Genomic DNA, 20,133 nt, shown 5'->3' with positions numbered 1-20,133 from the left:
TTATTTATTTGTTTTTATTTTTTCAAGCCACTATTTAGGTCTAAATTAAATATATTTTCGCAATTTCTTAGATTAGTTTCCAGTGGATTTTATAGGATTCAGGGATTGTTTTTTCTTACATTGGATTTTCCTCCAAACTATCGATTCCTCGATTCTGGGAAATCATATGACCGCTATCGGAAAACCTTTGCCAGCCCTGCGACCGCCTCGAGCCCCACAACACGAAAAACAGTCGAAAAAATACACATCAAATTATTGTTGTGTTTATAGTCAAATAACTAGAATCCCAACTCACCGTACACACCGCCACACCAGTCATGCAGTCCACCATTCGACATGTCGTGTCGGCCGTTGCCAAGGTAGGGATCAGGCGATTCCCGATTGCCTTTCCCCCGGAGTTATGCAATCTAACCTAACTGGGGGGTCGCGAAAAGGGGGAAAAAAGCCTGGAAAATGCAATCACTTCGTCGGAAACGTCCATGGCTGATTCACTGGTGGCTGGTGATTTGTTTGGCCATGTTTCAAGGTCGCTAATTGGGCCAATTAGCAGCTGATACGCGGCCGGAGATTAGTGCGAGCTGCGTGCGACAGGCGTGATAAACACTGACCCACCACTCCTTATCAGACAAAACCCAGATTTTCCACTAACCGCCTGTCTTTCCAGACACCTCTACGCACCAACGCTGCGATTCTGGGCGCTCTGAACGCCCGCTGCTACTCCACCACACATGAGGCTGACATTGTGGTGATCGGCTCCGGACCCGGTGGCTATGTGGCCGCCATCAAGGCTGCCCAGATGGGCATGAAGACGGTCAGCGTGGAGAAGGAGGCCACACTGGGTGGCACCTGCCTCAACGTGGGCTGCATCCCCTCGAAGGCTCTGCTTAACAACTCCCACTATTATCACATGGCCCACTCTGGTGACCTGGAGAGCCGTGGTATTAACTGTGGAAGCGTTAGCCTCGATCTGGAGAAGCTTATGGGGCAGAAGGTGAACGCGGTCAAGGCCCTGACCGGTGGCATTGCCATGCTCTTCAAGAAGAACAAGGTGACACAGCTTACGGGCTTCGGCAGCATCGTCAACCCCAACGAGGTGAAGGTACAGAAGTCCGACGGCTCCACGGAGACGGTCAAGACCAAGAATATCCTGATTGCCACCGGCTCGGAGGTTACCCCCTTCCCAGGCATTGAGGTAAGTGAGGGAATCCTCTGAATATTTATATTCCTAACCTTAAACTCTTGTAGATCGATGAGGAAGTCATTGTGAGCAGCACTGGCGCCCTGAAGCTTGCCAAGGTACCCAAGCACCTGGTGGTGATCGGTGCCGGCGTCATTGGCCTGGAGTTGGGTTCGGTGTGGTCGCGTCTGGGCGCTGAGGTTACCGCTATCGAGTTCATGGAAACGATCGGCGGTGTGGGCATCGACAACGAGGTCTCCAAGACCTTCCAGAAGGTTCTTACCAAGCAGGGTTTGAAATTCAAGCTGGGCACAAAGGTGATTGGCGCCTCGCGCAGCGGCAGTGACGTCACTGTGACCGTGGAGAACGCCAAATCCGGCGAGAAGGAAGAGATTCAGTGCGACGCCCTGTTGGTCAGTGTGGGACGTCGTCCCTACACTGAGGGTCTGGGCCTGGACGCTGTTGGTATTGTTAAGGACGATCGCGGCAGGATTCCCGTCAACGCCACCTTCCAGACGGTGGTGCCCAACATCTATGCCATCGGTGACTGCATCCACGGACCCATGCTGGCGCACAAGGCCGAGGATGAGGGCTTGATCACAATCGAGGGCATCAATGGCGGCCACGTCCACATCGACTACAACTGCGTGCCCAGTGTGGTGTACACACATCCGGAGGTCGCGTGGGTGGGCAAGTCCGAGGAGCAGCTGAAGCAGGAGGGTGTGGCCTACAAGGTGGGCAAGTTCCCCTTCCTGGCCAACTCTCGTGCCAAGACCAACAACGAGACGGACGGATTTGTCAAAGTTCTGGCTGACCAGGCCACGGACAAGGTCCTGGGCACCCATATCATTGGACCAGCTGCCGGCGAGCTGATAAACGAGGCTGTCCTGGCTATGGAATACGGAGCAGCTGCCGAGGATATTGCCCGCGTCTGCCATGCACATCCCGTAAGTAGAAGGATCTCATGGATCTATTACATTTTAAATAATGTTTTTTATATTTATATTTAATTTAAATTTAATTGCTTTTTCAGACATGTGCTGAGGCCCTGCGTGAGGCAAATGTGGCTGCTGCCTTCGGCAAACCCATAAACTTTTAAGCAACATTAACAGCCTCCCCCCGCCAGGCTATGGAATCTGCACTGCGTTGAACATTTACTGCAAAAATCCCCTCAAATCGAAAACAACTCTGACAGCCGAAGCGAAAGTCTTTGCATATTTTTACTTCTCAATGTAGAAACAGAAAAGTGGAAACCATACCATAAATATTGAAAATGACGCCAGGCGTTAAATGCAATGTACTATGTGTATTAGGCTTAGAATAAATACAACACCGTTGAAAAACTCGATATTTAAGATTTTAAAATATTTTTTATTTATTATTTACTTAATTTATTAATTTTATTTTATTCAATTTTTGTAGACTGGCTTTTAAATTGAATTGATAATTTAAAAAATAGTATCTAAAACATACAATTTCTTAAAGATTTTTCTAAAATAAAGCCAGATTTATGTACATTTTAAAGTATTTTTAAGAGTTTTTTGATTAAAAACAATATATTTATATGTACATTTTTTAAAAAGTTATATAATAATGTAAATATTTTATTTGATATTTAAAAGTCTATTATAAAGGACATTTTCTAGCTATATCCTTATAATAATGACCCTTTTTCTAGCCATAAAAGATAGCCAGATTCAGCGGGAATCCAAAGGTTGGGCATCTCCGTGAACAGCTGTGGCAAGCTCCGGCTTTCCGAAAACGATCTGGCAACGCCGACAAAGTCAAAAAATTCAAAAGAATAACAAATTCATCTTCGGACTAGCAAAAAGCATTTACTTGTTTAACTCCTTAAATATTTTTCCTAAAGCTTTGGGGTACAAAATTCTCAATTCGTTGCAATGTTTTGCACTGGCAAGCTACGGCGCTGCGTTTCGTCGGTGGCCAAGAAGGGTCCGTCTGCGTTTCCCCACTGCCACAGGCGCAGCATGGAATGGAGGAGCCTGCAGCGTGGTTTGGCCACCCGGTCAATGGGTGCGCCCTCGGCTACCGCACAGGTAATCGGCGGCGGTAAAAAGAGTCAGCCTGCAGCTGTGGCGAAGAGCGGTTCTAGCTCCGAAACGGTGAGTGGGTTGGTTACCATGGCTTGTTTATATAACTGATTCTTTTTAATTCACCCAAAACAGAAATGGCCACGAAAAATCTTTAGTGGAATCCAGCCCACCGGCTCTCTGCACTTGGGCAACTATCTGGGCGCGGTGCGACCTTGGGTTCAGTTACAGAATGCCAATGATGACGTGACCGTCTGCATTGTGGACTTGCACTCCATCACAATGCCTCACAATCCGCCCCAGCTCCGTGAGAACATCTTTGTCATGGCCGCCACACTCCTCGCCTGCGGCATTGATCCCGCTAAGAGCACTCTGTTCGTCCAGTCCGCAGTTCGGGAGCATGCCGAGTTTAACTGGATTCTGAGTTCTTTGACAACCATGCCGCGCCTGGCGCAGTTGCCCCAGTTCCGGGAGAAGTCCCGCCTGGTGAAGGATGTTCCACTGGGTTTATATGTGTATCCGGTTCTCCAAGCAGCCGACATTATGCTCTACAAGTAGGTTTTCACTTGGATAATCCATATTGTATCTGATTTTCCTTATCCCCTGCAGAGCCACCCACGTTCCTGTGGGCGAGGACCAGCTGCAACACATTCAGCTAGCCCAGCACCTGGCCAGGACATACAACGGCCGTTACGGCGAGACCTTCCCTATTTGCCACGCCATCATTGAAGAGAGTGAGGCCTCTCGCGTGCTCTCCCTTCGGGATCCCTCCAAGAAAATGTCCAAGTCTGATGGCAACCCCAAGGCCACCATCAATTTGGCCGACTCTCCCGATCTAATCGCTCAGAAGATCAAAAAAGCGGTCACTGACTTCACCTCAGATATTTCTTACCATCCCGGCCAGCGTCCTGGAGTGAGCAACCTGGTCAACATCCATTCCCAGGTCACTGGACAGACCATCAAGTCGGTCGTGGACGAGGCCACCACTCTGGATACGGCCAAGTACAAGGAGCGAGTGGCAGAGGCTGTGGTGGAGCACTTGCGTCCGATTCGGGAGCAGATTGAACACCACTTGACGAGGCGCAACGAGATGATCTACTTACTGGAGATGGGGGCGGAAAAAGCACGTCAACAGGCGCAGCGCACCTTGGACGATGTGAAACAGCGCCTTGGCCTGGGCACTAGTCCCATAATGCCAGCTGCTGTGCAGGTGGCTCCGCTGCTGCCCCAAGAGGTGCCCAAGACCTCGGCCAGCAGACTGATGTCTAGTGACGCCGATGCCAATGTCCATGAGCGACACAAACGGATGTATGGCTTTGCAAAAACGCCAAGTGGTGATGCAGGCCAGTCGGCCACTGGGGAGCTATCGGCTTCTGGTTTGGAGCAATCAATTGCACAGCCCTTGATACGCCGTCAGCCCGTAGTGCCAACCCAAAGCCTGCGGGTGGAGAAGCAGCTAGGAAGCTCAAGGTCTCAGCATGTCTTTCAGATGGACAACATCAATGCTCCGCATATGGGATTCAAGCATCCCCCTGGATTGGCACCAAACATGGTTACTGGGGGGCTGATAAAGGGCAAGCGCGGCACCCTCAAGTCCGTCTCACGCAGCCTAGGATTTGGGCATTATTCAAGTGCTGGCCCAACTGCAACTTCCAGTGCGTTGTCCATGATTGCGCGCGAAATGAATGCCCCCAAAAAACCGGAATTCACTTACAGCATGGCCAATAGTGCACACGGACTCACCGCTCCTGGATCTTTTAACAAAGGCGAAGCGTGGAGCAGTCAAAATCGGAGTGGTTCGCAGGACACTCAGGCTGCTATTATGGCCCAGGAGTCAAAGGAGCAGGCCGCCGTTGAGGAGCAGCGTGAATCTGTGTCTGAGGAGCAAAGCGAAGAGTCCGACGATGAAGGCGAGGTGTACGATGAGGAAGAGGCTGTGGAGAGAGAATGGGAAGATGAGGAGCGCAAAGGTGCCGAGCAAACCAAAGCCGAGATCTAGGCCTAAGGAGCATTGCAATTGTTGTTAGTGTAATACGTAGCGAATATCATCCTCTGTTAAATTTGTAGTTATGCAAATTGTTTGATAAATTTATGGTTATATAAGTAATTGATTTAATGGCAAATCAAAATCAAATGTCAAAAGTAAAATTAAAGTGTCTTTGCTGCTTATATATATTATTTATTTTAATTAATTGTACATATGTAAGTAACTAAAACCAGTCCTGAAGAGTGGCATTTTGAAAGTGGGTGTACACGATAACTCAAAATTTACTGAACCCATCGCAACATTCGGGGGTTTAACAGTTAGGATGTTCACCACAAACCACTTTCCAGACCCCTCATATATTTTTATATATATATTAAAAATAATGAATGAAAATGTTTTTATGGCTTCCACACAAAAAGAAATAAGGATTTTAAATACTTTGTCAAAAGGGGGGTGACAGCGTTGCCAAAGTCAGTATTTTCAAAATAACAATTATAATAAATTTTCGGCGGCAACTCGTTCCATTCACCACATATACATATATGTATTTTGCTTAAAGGATTGAGGTTAAAATTAAAAACTTTGCAATGTTTCAAGCTGGCAAACTAAGAAGCGTCGCGGCCACGAAGGGTCCGTGTTCGACTCTCCTTCGTCAGAGGCGCTGCATTAATTTGAGGGACTTTTCGGAGATAATTGGTAACAGGAATCCAAAGCAGCCAAGCCAGCCGCCAGTTACAGCGAAGAGCGGCACTGGCTCTGAAATGGTGGGTAACCTGGCTTGTTTAAATATCCTTGTCCTTTACTTTGTCCTAGCAGGCATGGCCACGAAAAATCTTCAGTGGAATCCAACCCACTGGCTCCCTGCACTTGGGCAACTATCTGGGCGCGGTGAGGCGTTGGGTGCGGCTTCAGGAGGCCCATGACGATGTGACCATCTCTATTGTGGACATGCACTCTATCACAATGCCTCACAATCCGCCAAATCTGCGGGAGAACATCTTTGTCATGGCTGCCACACTCCTCGCCTGCGGGATTGACCCTGAGAAGAGCACCCTGTTCGTCCAGTCCTCCATTCCCGAGCTTACCGAGTTCAACTGGATTCTAAGTTCATTGAGTACAATGCCGCGCCTGGCGCAGTTGCCTCAGTTTCGGGAGAAGACCCGTCTGGTGAAGGAAATCCCACTGGGTTTGTTCGTGTATCCGGTCCTTCAAGCTGCCGACATCTTGCTCTACAAGTAGGATGACACTCCCCTTAGATATTCGTTTTTTTATATCTTTTTCCCGCAGAGCTACCCACGTTCCTGTGGGCGCTGACCAGCTGCCACACATTCAGCTGGCTCAGCACCTGGCCAGGACATACAACAGTTGCTATGGCGAGACCTTTCCTGTGTGCGAGGCAATTGTTGAGAACGGAGAGGCCTCCCGAATTCTATCCCTTCAAGATCCCGGCCAAAAGATGTCCAAATCTATTGGCGATCTGCTGGCCACAATCAACCTGGCTGACTCTCCAGACCTAATAACAAAGAAGATTAACTCAGCGGTCACTGATTTCACCTCGGACATCTCTTACAATCCCAACAAGCGTCCTGGAGTGAGCAACCTGGTCACCATCCATTCGCAGGTCACTGGACAGACCATCAAGTCGGTGGTGGACGAGGCCACCACACTAGATACGGCCAAGTACAAGGAGCGAGTTGCAGAGGCTGTCATCGAGCACTTGAGTCCGATCAGAGAGGAAATTAAGCACCACCTGGCCAGGCGCAACGAGATGATCCACTTGCTGGAGGTGGGGGCTTCAAAGGCCCGCCAGCAGGCACAGCACACATTGAGCGATGTGAAGCAGCGCCTGGGGCTGGGCACCAGTGGCAACATGCCAGCAGCAATACAGCTGGCGCCGCTGGCGGCACCTGAGGTGTCCAAGACATCTGCCAGCATACTGATGTCCAATGTGGGCGATGCCAATGCCAACGAGCGACACAAGCGGATGTATGGTTTCACGGAGACGCCGAGTGGTGGTTCAAAGGAACCAGCCACCGAAGAGCCCTTGCCGGAGGTCCGTCAACACAGGGTCCGGCGATTGGTTCGTCGTCCGCCCATGGTGCCAACTCAGACACTGCGCGTGGAAAAGCAGATGGGCAGCACCCGACCACGACATGTTTTTAAAATGGATTGCGGGAATGCACCTCATATTGGTTTCAAAATTGCCCCGAAATTGGTGACCAACTTGGGTACCGAGGGGCTGACCCAGAAAAATCTATCCGCCTCAGACATCCTGGGTTCGTTTAAGCCTGTTCAAAATGCGATTCCCAGTGCGGTGTCTATATTAGCACGCGAAGTAAATGCTCCCAGGAAGCAGGAGTTTGCTTGCAACCTGGAAAACAGTGGCTTCTATGCACCGCCCCTCAACGAGGAGGCCAAGGACAGCGAAGTTATCATACTCGACCACGGGGAGGAACTGGCCGTTTCTCAGGATAGTCAAGAGGAGTCCGAGGCGGAGGAAAAGTGGGAGAGTGATGAGTGGAGTGTCGACGAGAAGACCAAAGTCTAGATTTTTTGCTGGGAAATGTTGCAATAGTTTTAAGTGTAGTCCCAAGTCGATTTCTTGATTTTAATGTCTAGATCCTAGGATGCGTCAATTGTACCTTGATGTCAACTTCTTAAATTATTATTTTACGCACAAGATCGACAATATCTAAATTAAATGGATTTTTTTAAAAACAGAATTGACTTTTTTTAAAGATACTTTAATTTAGAAGGGGAAAAATACGGTTTTAGGTATTTTAAGGGGATGTAACTTCAACAAGAATTATTTTTTTTATAAAGTACTGTTCCTGCACTTAAAAATCAGCTTTTAAAAATTAGAAATAAAATTATTCTTGCCCTACAAAATAAGTTTTTAAAATGTGAAATACATTTTATGGGTCTAATATCGTGTTTTTTATGCTTATAGATTTTTTCCATACTTATATAATATATATAAAGATCGGCTTTATCCTTTAATTATTCATGTTTATTGCTTTCAGCTAACTTATTGTACTTTTCGTTGATTTTTGGTTTCCTATTTTACGGTATGAAGCTGCGTGCAGGTGTGTGAGTTACAAAGGTGAGCATGTGGGTGATGAGAATTATATCAATATAATTATAAATAATTATATAATTATATATAAATATATTTTATGGTTAATGTATAAGTTAGATAAATATCAGTGTACACTTAAGATGTACTGTGCATCAGGATCAGAGGCACCTCGTTGCCATATTTTGAGTTCTCCTGACCCCCCAACAAGGCCGAGTTGCTGCAGTCCCGCATTATGGCCATGGAATTGTTACGCTGCTCCCGCTGCCTCAGCCGACTGTGACGGATGCCGTAGGACAAGAAGATGGCCAGTCCAATGGCAATCCAAATACTGAAACGCACCCAGGTGAGGATGTCCAGCTTGATCATCAGGTAGATGTTGATTAAAATAGAAATGCCGGGCAACCAGGGCACCAAGGGCACCTTAAACGATAGCTTGACCCCAGAGGTGGGCTGGCGGGAGATAATTAGCAGAAGGACAACCAGGGGTATGGTACCCAGCACCAGTTTGATTCCGTCAAAGGACGAAACATTGGCCAGATCCTCTTCGAATTTAGTGAGTATCTGCGAGAAGACCATGCACCAAAGGGCTGAAAGAAAGAACTGATTATATAAAGTCTCCTGTTTGATATAGAAGTACACTTTAAACTCACAAAACAAAGTCACACTGTAGGTAACTATCCTTGACGTTTGCTTGGTGGGCACAGTCTGGCCATTGAGATTAAATACCCGCCTCCACAAGGCACAGGGCTGGTCCTGATCCTGGCCCATAGCCCGGCCATTTCCCACGATTCTACTCTCCCGACGATCATCCACTTCGTAGCGCAGCATCAGGACACAACTGGCCACCATGGAGTAGGCCAGCAGGGTGCCAATGGACATCATGTTGACCAGCTGGCTGAGATTAAAAACAGCCGCCAGGATGCCCGTAAGTAGCCCGGTGATCATGGTGCCCTTAAAAGGCGTCTTGTACTTATCGCTTATGTCGCCCAGGAATTTGAACAATAGTCCATCGTTGGACATGGCAAAGACAATCCTGGGCAGCGGAAACATGGCTCCCATCATGCTAGAGCACAAGCCAAACATGGCTCCAATGCTGACCACATACTCCGCCACATGCCAGCCATTGATCCGGAAGACATGGGGCAAAGGAGCCTTCTCGTCCTGCTCGAAATAGGGCAGCATCATGGTCAGCACCGTAGAGACTCCAAAGTAGGCCAAGAAGATCATGGCCAGAGAGACGATCACAGCAAATGGAATGGATTTCTTGGGATTCTTGGCCTCCTCGCCGGCAGTGGCGATGCAATCGAAGCCAATGAAGCCATAAAAGCAGACAGCAGCTCCTTTGATGATACCCGAAACGCCATAGGGCATAAAGCCACCATCGCCATAGCCCTCAGGTACCTCCGATTTGGGTATGGACCAATTGCTGCGATTAACTGGGAACAGGAATATATTAATTTTAAAATATTTAAATTAATAAAAAGGCTCACCCTTGAATAACCCAGCAATGATCACAAACAGGACCACGCCGAGGTTCAGCATGGTGAAGACATTGTTCACCCTGGTGGATTCCTTGGCTCCCACAGCAATGGCCAGCGAGAAAAGTATGGTGACCACAAAGGCAAACAGATCCGGATAGGCTCCCATTCCATCGATATTGATGGGCATGTGGGTGCCCAGAAAGCTGCTCATTGGATTCCCGCAAAGCTGGTCGAGATAGGTGCTTAAACCCTTGACGACACTGGCAGAACCTAACGGCAATCAAACAGAATTTTTGGCCAATTAAAACAAATCAATCAGACAGCGGCGACTGCTCCATCAATTGGAAACTCACCAATTGCGTATTCGAGTATGAGATTCCAGCCGATGAGAAAGGCGATAAACTCGCCAATGGTCACATAGCTGTAGATATACGCCGATCCTGCCTTGGGAACACGAGCTCCAAACTCAGCATAGCAAAGACCAGCAAATATCGAGGCAATGGCGGCAATCAGGAAGCTAACAACCACGGCAGGACCTGCATATTGCTTGGAAACCTCTCCAGCCAGGACATAGACACCCACACCCAGGGTGGATCCTATGCCAAGTGCAGTCAGATCAAAGGCAGACAATACCTTGGCCAATTTGGATTCATTGGAGTCCTCCAGGGGCTTCTTGCGTGTGAGCACGCGAAATGCATTCGTCACGCTCCAGCTGGGCATTCTGGAATAAGTCCATTAAGCAATTATTAATATTATTATTATTATGGGTAAACTGAGCCATGTAATTGGGTCTGAGGGCTGAGGGTTCTGCTGACCCGTGCTTTATATATAACTATCCGTACTCGATGTTTACAGAACCCACATATTAACACGTTCGCAATTTGTGGAAAGAGTTTCGAAGAGTTGGGCTTATGGCTTATGGGCCATAAGAAAATTAGTGGGCGTCTGTTAATGTGCGAATGTAGACAACGGTTTTATGACAGGCCAAAGCCAAAGTTGATCTAAATTGGAGTCTTGTGATCATGGGTATTAATCCCCCGATGACTAAGTGGGGGAAATCTCCCTGAAGTAGATGCAAATGCCAGCTAAGGGGAGATTTCGAGAATGTTTACCTAATGGTAGGGATTCTTTTTAGTTAAAGTGAGAGTTGGAGAATGTTTAACCAGAGGTAGAGACTCTTAGTTACATTTGTAAAATTGTTTAAAAATATAAAAAGTAATGAAAACAATTTATATAAATATTTAAACTTCAAATAGGAAATATTAAACTTCAAAATTGATACCTAAGTTATTATAATTCTTATTCCTTCTCATCTTCTCACCTGCTTTCCTTAAGATTTAATCCAAACTCTTCAACAACAATCACTTTTTCCTAATTAATTTCGTATGGCACTTTGTTTTTCCTAGTTTGAAGCCCTGAATATCACAAATTACAAGCCATCTTCGCTTCGAATGGGTGTAATCGAGTTTCAAATAGTTATAATTGTCTTTATATCGTTTTGCCCACTCAATTGATTTTGGGTTTTTTAGGAATTTGCAATTTGAAATTTGATCGGGGTTGCGTGTAGCGTCAGAAAACGTTCCAGTTATTTCTGAGCGTACGCCGTGATCGCGGTTGCCATTAAATAGCGGTTGGGTTTCACGGCGATCCGGGGGACCGTGGTGAGTTGTGGAGCCGGACAGCGAAGCTTTCGCCCGAGCTACCACCCCCCACGAACTGGTGGGGCGGCAAGTCGCATCCTCGGCCCGGGCACGAATGTGGTGGAATCACGTCTCTGACGCTGATAATGCTAATTGCCAGTCCGTCACCTCTGTGGATCCCTCCTGCTGCCTCCCACCAATGTTTATATATTTACTATATGTGGGAATTCTCGGATTCACCGTATGACTGAGCAGGTCGCTGGGCCAAGTTTACCACAAGTCCTAACAAATTGTCTTGTTCGATTAGCGGTTTCAATAATTACAGACTTCTGTTTATTTTTATATTTTCCAAACAGAAGGGTATATAGATTTGTATTTGGATCCTATGGTTTTGACTTTAAATTTAAATAATATATTTAATATTTTGATTTTTTATACAGCTTGAATAATTATTGTTTAGTAACAACCAAGCAAAATAAACTCAATTTTAATAAATATGTAATATGAATCAGAGAATGTGTAAAGTAAAATCATATTTATTATTCATAAATCTCTTTTAAATGTTCAATAAAAGCATTAAGGCTTAGGAGACAGGGAATACTAAGAAAAGTTTAATAAAAAATCATGATTTCTTATCAAGTTTCATTCTAAGAACCGTAAATAAAAATATATACATAAATTAATATAGTTTTAAATATAAAAAACAAAACAAATTGAATTAAATATTATAAAAAATTTATTAAAAAGGGAAATTCGTTCCATTTTGCACCCAAAAGGTCACGCCAAACTCTCTCTAATTGGATAAAGTTTACGCGGTAAACCCAAAAAAATTAAAGGCAGCTGAAACTTTACCCTCTAAAGAGTATTTCTTCAGTTCGATCGATGCTAACCCCCCGAATCATTTTGTTTTCATACGGCGCTACTTTATAGGCTTTGTTTGAGCTTTTCATTGACATGGACGCGTGGAGTTTTTGGTTATTGTTTATACTCGGTTCAGCTGATATGTGTGGCGATAGGTGGGTGCTAAATCGTGGCTAAAATTAGCCTCTGTATTTGATTGCATTTAGTGCTAATTTTAGATACTTGTTGCACGCGTGTTCTTGGGGCTTTTCACTCACCCATAGTACTCGGCGAACTCCTCCATGGCTGTCATCCGAATCGATTCGATTAAATTCAATTAAATCTGTGCCGCTTGTTAATTTGCGTCCGCTATCGGCTCCTCACATAACTGTTCTGTGGCAAACCATGTGTATGGGTTTCTTGTCAGCCGGCCATAAAATCACATTTCCATTCACGCAACACACGTTGCAGCTGCCGCTCTCGTTTTACCTTTATTTCTCTCGCTCAGGCTCTCACTTGTGGCATGGACGTGGTCAGAGAAAATTTGGGAAATTTCAGGGGGTATCACAGATACCAGGAGTATTTTTAATAAATTTTAATCAACTAAATAAGATTATGCCTCAAAAAGTTGCACCTTAAAAAAAAGGAGTAATATTAAAAGAAATTTTAATTAATAATTCAAATAATAATAAAATAATAATGAACTTAAACAATTTTTTTGTTCACATTTTGACACATTTTCTATTTATTTGTTAGCTATATCGATTACTGTGACATAGATACATTTCGAATTATACAGAATATTAAACATTTCTACATTTCGATCTCAGCGTCTTTTACATTTTTTTTTAATATATTTTTCCAGCTTTTTTCCCAAATATTAAGAATTAAGACATAAAATTTAAAGCAAATTGATTTAATAAAATATATTTTTTAGGCACTCGTTTATTGTTTTAAAAACTAAGAAAAATAATAATTTTATTTGTTTAACATTTTTGGTTTATTTTTATTTTTGAGTTCATAAATTCAATATATTTTATAATACATTTCAAGCATTTTAGGTCCCCGTGGATCGCTACACCCATGACGTTATTCCATTGTTTTGCTTACGTCGAGAGAGTAACTCGGTGGGTAGTCGACTTCTTCGAATCCCAAAGAGCTATAGCTCTATAGATATGCTGCCTGGCACTTATAGACCCATAGCGATGGCCTGGCAGCTCTGAATTTGGCCGGTAAAAATCAAACATTTGCTCTCTTTGGCTGGCTCTCCAAACTGTTGTGGTTGTGCTTATTTCATAGCCATTTCTATTTCATCAGCCCTCTCAGTTCTCACCATAAAGGGAACTTCTTGGAATATTTGGTCACATAATTTTTGTTATTTACGAATCACGTGCAAATTTATTAAATAATACTTTAAATGTTAAAATTTAAATAATATTTGTTTTTTCAACCATCACAAATCTAATATCTGGAGTTATAAAATTAATTAATAAAATTTAAATAAAATATATGTTGTTGAGCCGGCTTGAGGTCAGGGAGGGGCTGGAGTACCAAAATAAATAAAAAGCTTTTATTTCGATTTCGTCCAATATATTTCGGTTGATCTGCGTCAATCGTCTTCAGGGCAACTGTGACAATATTTAACAATTAATATATAAATAAAATATATATAATATATAGCCAAGTAATTTTTAAATTTAAATATATTTATAAACATAATACGACTATTATTATTATTATTAAATTATACATTTATTATTTTAGAATTTAAAACAATTTAAAAAGTATATAAAATTTACATTAAAGAATGTATTTTCCTTTCTATACACTTATCACATTTCCACATGAACATTAGCAAGAAATTCGATTCAATAATGTGATGACTAATGTGCCTCATTTCTGGACTCGACTTTTAATTGTTTTTGTTATTTTATTTTAGCTCAGTGGATTGATTGCAAACACAGAAAAAAAAATTATAACTTCGTTTTCTATATATTTTTATTTCCTTTGAGATTTAAATAAATGTATTTTCACTATTTTATACCTTTGGAAATTAAATAAATAAATTAATTAAGACATAAAAAAGTATACATAAAATAAATTATAAATAGTATATATTTTATTTGTTTTTACCCTTTTAAAATATTTGAATTTGATCAAAATCTGATAATTATATTAAGTAGCATTCAAAAATGTATATTAAAATGTAGTATAATTTGAAAAACCTGTGTTTTTATATATCAGCAGTAATGCTTCTTTTTATGCAATCGAAATCGGTAAAGTAAAAACGTAAATTGCAAGGGTATACAAAGTTCTACACATTTAATAAGCAAGGAACCTGGAGAGGGCTTTGCAGTTGATTGGGCTAACTAATGATAAGCCCTATAGTTAGTCTAGAAATGAAAATGATATGGTTATTTCAATTTAGCATAAATGGATTAAGAAGTATCTCGTCGACCATCATGATGTTGTGGCCGTAGCCCGGATGGAGTCCGGATCATACCAAAAGATCCTAGATCCCTCTTTCTTCAAAAATATTTAAAAATCCAGGACTTTATTCTGCTGGTTTTTCAAAAATATATGTAAACCTAAATGTGTACTACTCTCAAGGGATCAATAGTTTTCAAGGGTCGTGTGTTTCAAGTAAGAGTTTCCTCCTGAAAGTATGCAGCATAAAAAGGTCTCATCCAATGCTGGCCAAGCTCATCCGTTCTCTTACGATCTCATTCTCCTCTCTTTAGTTGGAGCAAAACACCCACAACAAAGCGGGTTATAGAGACACCCGATCAAGGCACGCATTTAGCTTAGATTCCCCTTCTGGAACCCAACTCAGTAGCTCTCCGCGCCTCGAATTTGGTGGATCAGAGATCAGAACACGGCAATATTTAATATACATACTTAATTTTTGTGAGTGAAAGCGGCATGCATTATTCCAACTAAAGATAAGTGAATTGTGACTTTGGATTTGTTTGATTGTAAACCGTAATATAGTACATACTATGTACATATGTTTTGTTTGCTTGGTTGTCTGAGACGATAACAAAAGCGTGTGAGCAGAATAAAATGATTTGGCATAAAGTAGCCGCCACTTATTCTAATATAAAGTAGTTGTTTTTATTGTATTTATTGATTGACGTAAGAGTTCAACATAAAGAAGCAAAAATTGAATTTCTATTTGGGAACAAAAAGTTGTAGCTAATAATTTACGATTATGACTTGCCATTATGAACTATTTTTATTTGTTATCGCTATGGCATGTGAGTCTGTAAAATATAATATTTTACTTCGTGTTTTTGACAGATAAATGGCAAAAAATATAATTATATTAGCATTTTTAGGAGGCATTGCTGCTTTGCTTTTTGCATACTCCCCAGAAAAAAGTTTCAGTACCACAGAGATCAGATATAACTTCCTAATTAACTCTTTCCCAGCCTCATCACATTTGCATTTCTCGTAATTGTTTTCTTCTTTATTTGCCTGGCATCATCGTGTTACTTAGCCAGTAAATATTGTTGAAAATATTTGTTTAAGTGCATATTGCGGAGCTCTGGATACATGTTTACTTGGACAGTTGACAGGCATTTGTTTTTAATGTTTGTTTTTTATTTTTGCCAAGCAATTTGTAATTTAATTGAGCGGCAAAGAAACAGCTTAAACTGTAGAAATTTCCGAAAATTAACGAGTAAAATGCTAAACCAAATAGATTAGATTGTGGCCATTATACTGCTAATATATCCGGAACGGGCGAGCTCATTCATCATAGGCGGAGTGTCACCAACTGACGATTGTTCAGCCATTCGATATGTTAATTTTTTAAACGCTTATTTGCACTAATTTGTAGTGGTTTTTGTTTTAGGAGTAGCTGGCCCACATCTTCCTCAACAACCATTTATGGCAATGTTAGTCAGCTTGAGGGATAATGCCTCGATCATTTGGTGGTTAACAGTTGGATTAGCCGGTTTTATGGGCCTATCTAGTGCAGCATCCGTCAAGCCCAACATCATTATTATAATGGCAGATGATCTGGTAAGGTTAATGGATTTATTAAGACACTTTCTCTGTAACTCATTCTCTGAACAGGGCTTCGATGACGTGAGTTTTCGAGGCTCTAACAATTTCCTTACCCCCAACATCGATGCCTTGGCATATAGTGGTGTAATCCTGAATAATTTGTACACTGCTCCTATGTGTACTCCCAGCAGGGCAGCTCTCTTAACTGGCAAATATCCCATTAATACAGGTAAGGAGTTCAAGCTATTATTAAATTATATCCTAAATAAATTTTTATTTATTAAAAATAATTATTTTGTAGGCATGCAGCATTATGTGATTGTTAACGATCAGCCTTGGGGTTTGCCCCTCAACGAAACCACCATGGCGCAGGTCTTTAAAAAGGCGGGTTTCCGCACCAGTCTCATTGGGAAATGGCATCTGGGGATGTCACAGCGAAACTTTACACCCACGGAGAGGGGCTTCGATCATCATCTGGGCTATCTAGGTGCCTATGTGGATTACTATGATCAGAGTTACGAGCAAAAGGTGAGGGTAATGCCTTCTATAAACCCTAAAAATGATTTAAAAATTATTTATTCTTAGTCCAAAGGTTACATCGGCCACGATTTCAGAGAGAATCTCCTACCCACCCATGACCAAGTGGGTCACTATGTCACCGATGTCCTTACCAACGCTGCTGTCAAGGAGATTGATGATCATGGATCCAAGAATAGTACTCAACCCCTGTTCCTGCTGCTGAGTCACCTGGCTCCTCATGCCGCCAACGATGACTATCCCATGCAGGCGCCTGAACATGAATTGGCCCAATTTGGTTATATCCAAAACAAGACGCATCGCTACTATGCGGCAATGGTTTCTCGCTTGGACAAGAGCGTGGGCAGGGTCATAGAAGCTCTGGCAAGACAGGAAATGCTAGAGAACAGTATACTGCTCTTTTTGTCTGATAACGGAGGTCCAACTGAAGGGCAGCACTTTAACACAGCCTCCAACTATCCTTTGAGGGGGGTGAGTAATTTTATATGTGATATATATTTTTTTATATATATTTATTTATATTTTTCCCCTTTAGCAAAAGAACTCCCCCTGGGAGGGCGGCCTGCGTTCCTCGGCAGCTATTTGGAGTACAGAGTTCGAACGCCTGGGCAGCGTATGGAAGCAGCAGATCTACATAGGTGATCTACTACCAACATTGGCTAATGCTGCGGGCATATCCCCGGACCCAGAACTCCAGTTAGATGGCTTGAATCTCTGGTCTGCCCTCAAGTATGGTTATGAGTCGGTGGAGCGTGAGATAGTCCATGCGATCGACGAGGATGAGGAGGAGCCACACCTCTCGTATATGCGCGGCAAGTGGAAGATCATCAGCGGCACCACCGTGAATGGAAACTACGATGGCTGGCTAGGCGAGCGGGTGACCAGTGGCGAGGTGGATCCACGCTCCGAGGCTTATGAAGATCTTATAAGGAATACTAGCGTCTGGCAGTTGTTGCAGCAGGTTAATCCTGGGAAGCGCAACATCAGCGGACTGAGGGCAGATGCCAGTATTGAGTGTCCGGAACCTGCTACGGGCATCAGGCCTTGTTTGCCTTTGTTGGCACCTTGTCTCTTCGACATTGAGGCTGATCCCTGTGAGCGGAGTAATCTCTATGAGGAGTACCGCAATTCGACTGTCTTTCTGGATCTGTGGCAAAGGATCCAGCAGTTTGCCCGAAATGCCCATCCTCCCAACAATAAGCCAGCGGATCCAAAATGCGATCCTCGTTTATATAGAAATGAGTGGACCTGGTGGCAGGATGAGAAGGCTTCCACAGCGGCGGTGATGAACCATTTCAGCTGGTTACTGATGGGCATCCTGTGCTGTTTAACGATGTTGTGAGCAAAGGATATTTTGATGAGTAAGTAAAAAATATATAAATATTTAAAAATTGAATCTTAATCAATGTTTTTCTTATTTTTAACTATTTTAGATTCCAGTCAATGCATTAAATATATTGAGTCCAACGAATAACACTAATTAATTAATTGTTATCAGGATTCATCATCAAGGTTGATGAAAACCTGTTAAGCTGATTTATAGCTTGTATTATTTAGTAAAAACCTAATCAGTCCTGAGAATGTCAAGTGTCCAATTTGCTTGTCTTATCGATCCCTTCTGCGAACTCTGATAGTTTGCAAAACCCCCTTGAAAAACTTCAGAGAGCGCGCAGATCTCCGTCAATCAAAGGGTCTTAACTGGTATTTATCGGAGTCACATTTTAAGGCAGCTAAATTTGGACTCATTTCCAATGTAATCCCGATACAATCTGTCTTCGAGATTTACGAGTTATATTAAATTCAGTATTCCGTAGGCTGGCGTGCTTGCTATCAAAAACACATTAAATCAAAATTAATCAGACTTTATTTTCAAGGCCAATTTAATTATAAATAAGTTAATAAGATTATTTGTTGTTTGTAAATATTTATGTAATAAAATGTATGAATTTAAATTAATTGTTTGAATTATTTAAGCTGATTATTGGATTTTTCAAACTGAAAAGTATCCATAATAAAGACCAAAATGCATTAATTTCATTACGAATGCATTTCTATGTTGGTTTTTATTGGGGTAACAAATCTGCATACTTAATTTAACATTCTAACAAAATTATCTTTCCTCCAGACATTTCTAAAAAAGTCTTGTCTGTAAATGCTGATCAAGAACATATGTACATATGGGATTTATAGGGTAAAAAATGATTCCTCCACCCTTGAACCCCCCTTGTCTTCAGTCTGACAGCGACAATCGATGTGTTGACTGCCTAGAAACAGCTGATTTGGCTCACGTTATTTTCAGCATTCTGCTCTAAAAGTCAATTGCAATTTGATTATTAACAACAAACAAACGGACAGCAGCAAAGTGACCCAAAAATATGAGCGAATCGATTGCAGAAGCTGCAGCGGCGGCGGAAAATGAAGAGCTGGCAGACGACTTTATGGATAAACTGAAGTTGGACGAGGAAGGCGGAAAGAAGAATTTGCACCGCGATGACCATATCAATGTGTTTTACCACCAGGCGAAGCCAAAGATCCTGAAGGAGTTTCTAGCTCGACGCACCATAAATGCGCCCCTGGCTACCCACTTGGCCGGCGGCAGTCCCATGCCCAACAAGCAGCCTAGGGAGTCGGTGGGGTTGCGCTTGGCCAGCGAGGATTTAGAAGATTTTGTGTAAGTTATGACTTAAGGAAAAATTAAGCCCTTTTATAAGCTTTACTTTAAAGGAAACTAATGGAGGCCACGGAGTTTTTCAAAACCCAATCCGAGACGGAAGAGGAGGAAGAAAGCGCACCAGAGTTAGCCATCCAACCAATGGAGGAGGATGCTCTCGCAGAAGAAGAACCCCGTGCTTCCACCTCACTGGAAGCTAATAAGACAACATCAACTAAGGAACGTCTTGTAACGGAGGTGTTGGTGCTGCCCAAGCTGGAATGGAGCTTGTTAAACGGTGATGTCGAGTGGGTAACCTGTCAGCTTGCCAAAGAAACTTTATTAATATTTGGTTCTTCTTTCAGGATTCTTACCAAAATGCAGGAGTATTTCAAGACTTTGACCACAAAACGTATAGAAAAACTGCGTAAAATGCAAAAGGAAGAGGAACAGGAAGGGCTAGCCAATGAAGATGACATTGATGTGGATGACAATAAAGAAAACGAGCCGGAAAACAAGCACGGAGATTTCCAAAATGACTCGCCTATTCGGAATTAATGAAGAATATATTTGACTTATGGGGTCGGTTGATTCCTTCACTCAGATAAAATATTTTGTTGTATAATACGTTTTTTATATTAAAAAACATAATAATTAAGTTTATGTTCATCCAAAAGCTG

At 42.8% G+C, this 20,133-nt stretch overlaps 6 protein-coding genes across 8 annotated transcripts; 5 read left to right on the top strand and 1 right to left on the bottom strand.

The window, feature by feature from the left end:
• The first annotated feature begins 181 nt into the window (after window positions 1-181).
• LOC108080680 (dihydrolipoyl dehydrogenase, mitochondrial) lies at window positions 182-2,525 on the top strand. Its single transcript, XM_017175512.3, has 4 exons — window positions 182-359; window positions 665-1,192; window positions 1,246-2,124; window positions 2,211-2,525. Exons 1-4 carry the CDS (start codon window positions 318-320, stop codon window positions 2,274-2,276), a joined length of 1,515 nt encoding a protein of 504 aa, XP_017031001.1. The 5' UTR covers window positions 182-317; the 3' UTR covers window positions 2,277-2,525.
• Window positions 2,526-2,950: 425 nt separating this feature from the next.
• Window positions 2,951-5,399, top strand: LOC108080684 (tryptophan--tRNA ligase, mitochondrial-like). The gene is made up of 3 exons (XM_017175517.3): window positions 2,951-3,300; window positions 3,364-3,782; window positions 3,838-5,399. The coding sequence occupies exons 1-3, from the start codon at window positions 3,079-3,081 to the stop codon at window positions 5,225-5,227; spliced, it is 2,031 nt and encodes a 676-aa protein (XP_017031006.1). The 5' UTR covers window positions 2,951-3,078; the 3' UTR covers window positions 5,228-5,399.
• A 262-nt stretch (window positions 5,400-5,661) lies between these two features.
• On the top strand, window positions 5,662-7,938 carry TrpRS-m (Tryptophanyl-tRNA synthetase, mitochondrial). Of its 2 annotated transcripts, none has more exons than XM_017175395.3 (3): window positions 5,662-5,979; window positions 6,029-6,450; window positions 6,503-7,938. In XM_017175395.3, the coding sequence occupies exons 1-3, from the start codon at window positions 5,803-5,805 to the stop codon at window positions 7,761-7,763; spliced, it is 1,860 nt and encodes a 619-aa protein (XP_017030884.1). In that variant the 5' UTR covers window positions 5,662-5,802; the 3' UTR covers window positions 7,764-7,938. The 2 variants fall into 2 exon arrangements, with proteins under 2 accessions (XP_017030884.1, XP_017030886.1); XM_017175397.3 differs by having other exon boundaries at window positions 5,664-5,979; window positions 6,032-6,450.
• A 262-nt stretch (window positions 7,939-8,200) lies between these two features.
• Window positions 8,201-12,693, bottom strand: LOC108080686 (cationic amino acid transporter 2). 2 transcript variants are annotated; one of them, XM_017175521.2, is made up of 5 exons: window positions 11,097-11,354; window positions 10,129-10,496; window positions 9,785-10,045; window positions 8,945-9,730; window positions 8,201-8,881 (listed from the first exon to the last, which is right to left on the bottom strand). In XM_017175521.2, the coding sequence occupies exons 2-5, from the start codon at window positions 10,493-10,495 to the stop codon at window positions 8,430-8,432; spliced, it is 1,866 nt and encodes a 621-aa protein (XP_017031010.1). In that variant the 5' UTR covers window position 10,496; window positions 11,097-11,354; the 3' UTR covers window positions 8,201-8,429. The 2 variants fall into 2 exon arrangements, with proteins under 2 accessions (XP_017031010.1, XP_017031009.1); XM_017175520.3 differs by lacking the exon at window positions 11,097-11,354 and adding an exon at window positions 12,534-12,693 and having other exon boundaries at window positions 8,202-8,881.
• Window positions 12,694-15,095: 2,402 nt separating this feature from the next.
• Window positions 15,096-18,759, top strand: LOC108080683 (arylsulfatase B). Its single transcript, XM_017175516.2, has 7 exons — window positions 15,096-15,162; window positions 16,112-16,281; window positions 16,336-16,495; window positions 16,568-16,794; window positions 16,852-17,274; window positions 17,339-18,164; window positions 18,237-18,759. The coding sequence occupies exons 2-6, from the start codon at window positions 16,147-16,149 to the stop codon at window positions 18,143-18,145; spliced, it is 1,752 nt and encodes a 583-aa protein (XP_017031005.1). The 5' UTR covers window positions 15,096-15,162; window positions 16,112-16,146; the 3' UTR covers window positions 18,146-18,164; window positions 18,237-18,759.
• Window positions 18,760-19,230: 471 nt separating this feature from the next.
• Window positions 19,231-20,031, top strand: LOC138928642 (claspin-like). Its single transcript, XM_070286005.1, has 3 exons — window positions 19,231-19,474; window positions 19,528-19,761; window positions 19,819-20,031. The coding sequence occupies exons 1-3, from the start codon at window positions 19,242-19,244 to the stop codon at window positions 20,009-20,011; spliced, it is 660 nt and encodes a 219-aa protein (XP_070142106.1). The 5' UTR covers window positions 19,231-19,241; the 3' UTR covers window positions 20,012-20,031.
• The last annotated feature ends 102 nt before the right edge of the window (window positions 20,032-20,133 follow it).

The sequence above is a fragment of the Drosophila kikkawai genome, chromosome 3L, assembly GCF_030179895.1.
Source record: "Drosophila kikkawai strain 14028-0561.14 chromosome 3L, DkikHiC1v2, whole genome shotgun sequence".
In the NCBI taxonomy this organism is placed as follows: Eukaryota; Metazoa; Arthropoda; class Insecta; order Diptera; family Drosophilidae; genus Drosophila; species Drosophila kikkawai.
This window is presented reverse-complemented; position numbering and strand designations above follow the sequence as displayed.